The sequence below is a fragment of the Phytophthora infestans genome, genomic scaffold (genome assembly GCF_000142945.1).
Source record: "Phytophthora infestans T30-4 supercont1.3958 genomic scaffold, whole genome shotgun sequence".
Taxonomy (NCBI): domain Eukaryota; phylum Oomycota; class Peronosporomycetes; order Peronosporales; family Peronosporaceae; genus Phytophthora; species Phytophthora infestans.
The window spans coordinates 1-1,722 of NW_003304722.1; the positions used below are offsets into that span (position 1 = coordinate 1).

Sequence of the window (1,722 nt, forward strand, 5' to 3'; positions counted from 1 at the left end):
GCGTGGCAAACTCAGCGAGAATTCCACCTCCAGTAGTTGAGCATCGCTTCTGATTGACTCTGCGAATTGCTGAGCTTTAGAGAAGCTGAGTGCTCCTTCAAAATCAACAAATGACTCTTCCTGCGGTTCTCCAATGTCCTCACCAGTACTCAATAGCGAAACCTTTTCATCCGGTTTGTCGGGCAAAGATGAAAGCTGCGCAGTAGCTTTTGCTGACCTGGTTTGATGTCGATGCAGCGATGTATATGGCGACTGTGCCCTTTGACTCGAAGAAGCTGCTGTTTCGCTGGACGTTTGCACTCGGACACTAGGAGATCTCACACTGCTTTCTGTCGCTGAGAGTGACGGAGGGCGTTTTGTTCGAGTAGATAATCCATTCGTCACTGCTGTAGTCTCTCTTGGAGCAGTGTATAATTTATTGGGCGAGACTTTAAACGGTGTACAGACCATCCGCGCTTTCAAGATGCAGTCGAGATTCGAGCAGATGAACGCGGATGCTGTGGATGAGAACGCGTCGTTCTTCTTTGTCTACTGGGCAGCAGGTCGGTGGTTGGCGGTGCGTCTGGATACGCTCTCTGTCGTGGTCATTTTTGTGGTATCGCTCTACTTGGTGGCGACAAAAGGACAGCTCGGCACCTTACTCTCGGGTATTTCGCTTGTATACGCGCTCATGTTGACGTCGATGGTGCAGTCTTCGGTGCGTGATGTGGACCGCACAGACAGCGCCATGACGAGTGTCGAGCGTATTCTGCACTTCCGTGAGATCCCGCAAGAGGAAGACTCTCTGGACGCGTCTCCCATCAACAATACCTTGTGGCCGTCACAAGGTGCTATCAGATTCGACAATTTGCAGCTCAAGTATCGCCCGGAACTACCTCTTGTACTTTGCGGTGTGACTATGAGCGTCGGTGGCGGCGAAAAGCTGGGGATATGCGGACGTACTGGTGCCGGTAAGAGCTCCCTGATGATTGCGCTTTTCCGTATCTGTGGGTTTGAAAGTGGAACCATTCGTATCGATAGTGTGGATGCCCGGAAGTTAAAACTAAATGACCTTAGACGAAGCCTCGCGATCATTCCGCAAGACCCGGTACTATTCAGTGGATCGCTTCGAGACAACCTCGACCCGTTTGGTGAATACTCGGATGCTGACTTTTGGACAGTCTTGAAGCAGGTTCATCTCGCAAACGCTGTTTCCAGTTGGGGCTCTGGTTTGCAGCTCATTCTCTCAGAAAAGGGAGACAATCTGTCGGTAGGACAGCGTCAACTCGTGTGTATCGGTCGTGCACTGCTTAAGAACAGCAAGATCGTCGTGCTGGATGAGGCCACCGCCAATGTGGACACGGCCACCGACGCGCTCATCCAGGCCACCATCCGCCAGACGTTCGCCGACAAGACTGTGCTGACCATTGCGCACCGCATCAACACGATCATGCATTGCAATAAGATTGCTGTCATAGACGCAGGCCAGGTGGTTGAGTTCGGGCCGCCGGCGGATCTTTTGGCGCAGTCAGATTCGATCTTCGCGTCGCTCGCTAAACGCTCGACACTACAGTGACGCTGGTGGGAATGTATCCCATCCACGGCTGCTGCGAGCAGTAGGCCACACGTGCCCCGACAAACACCGCTCCGTTGTGCTTGACCATTTCTCCTAAGAGTGCCGAGCACAGCGAAGACTTACCGCAACCACGGAGCCGTGCAGCACCACAAAGTCTCCAGCTTGAC

General features: G+C 53.0%; 1 protein-coding gene across 1 annotated transcript; it reads left to right on the forward strand.

The window, feature by feature from the left end:
• Nucleotides 1-463: 463 nt before the first annotated feature.
• Nucleotides 464-1,555, forward strand: PITG_22554 (ATP-binding Cassette (ABC) Superfamily; the record flags this gene model as incomplete). The annotated part of the gene is made up of 2 exons (XM_002909704.1): nucleotides 464-1,333; nucleotides 1,379-1,555. 2 exons carry the CDS (start codon nucleotides 464-466, stop codon nucleotides 1,553-1,555), a joined length of 1,047 nt encoding a protein of 348 aa, XP_002909750.1.
• Between the last annotated feature and the right edge of the window lie 167 nt (nucleotides 1,556-1,722).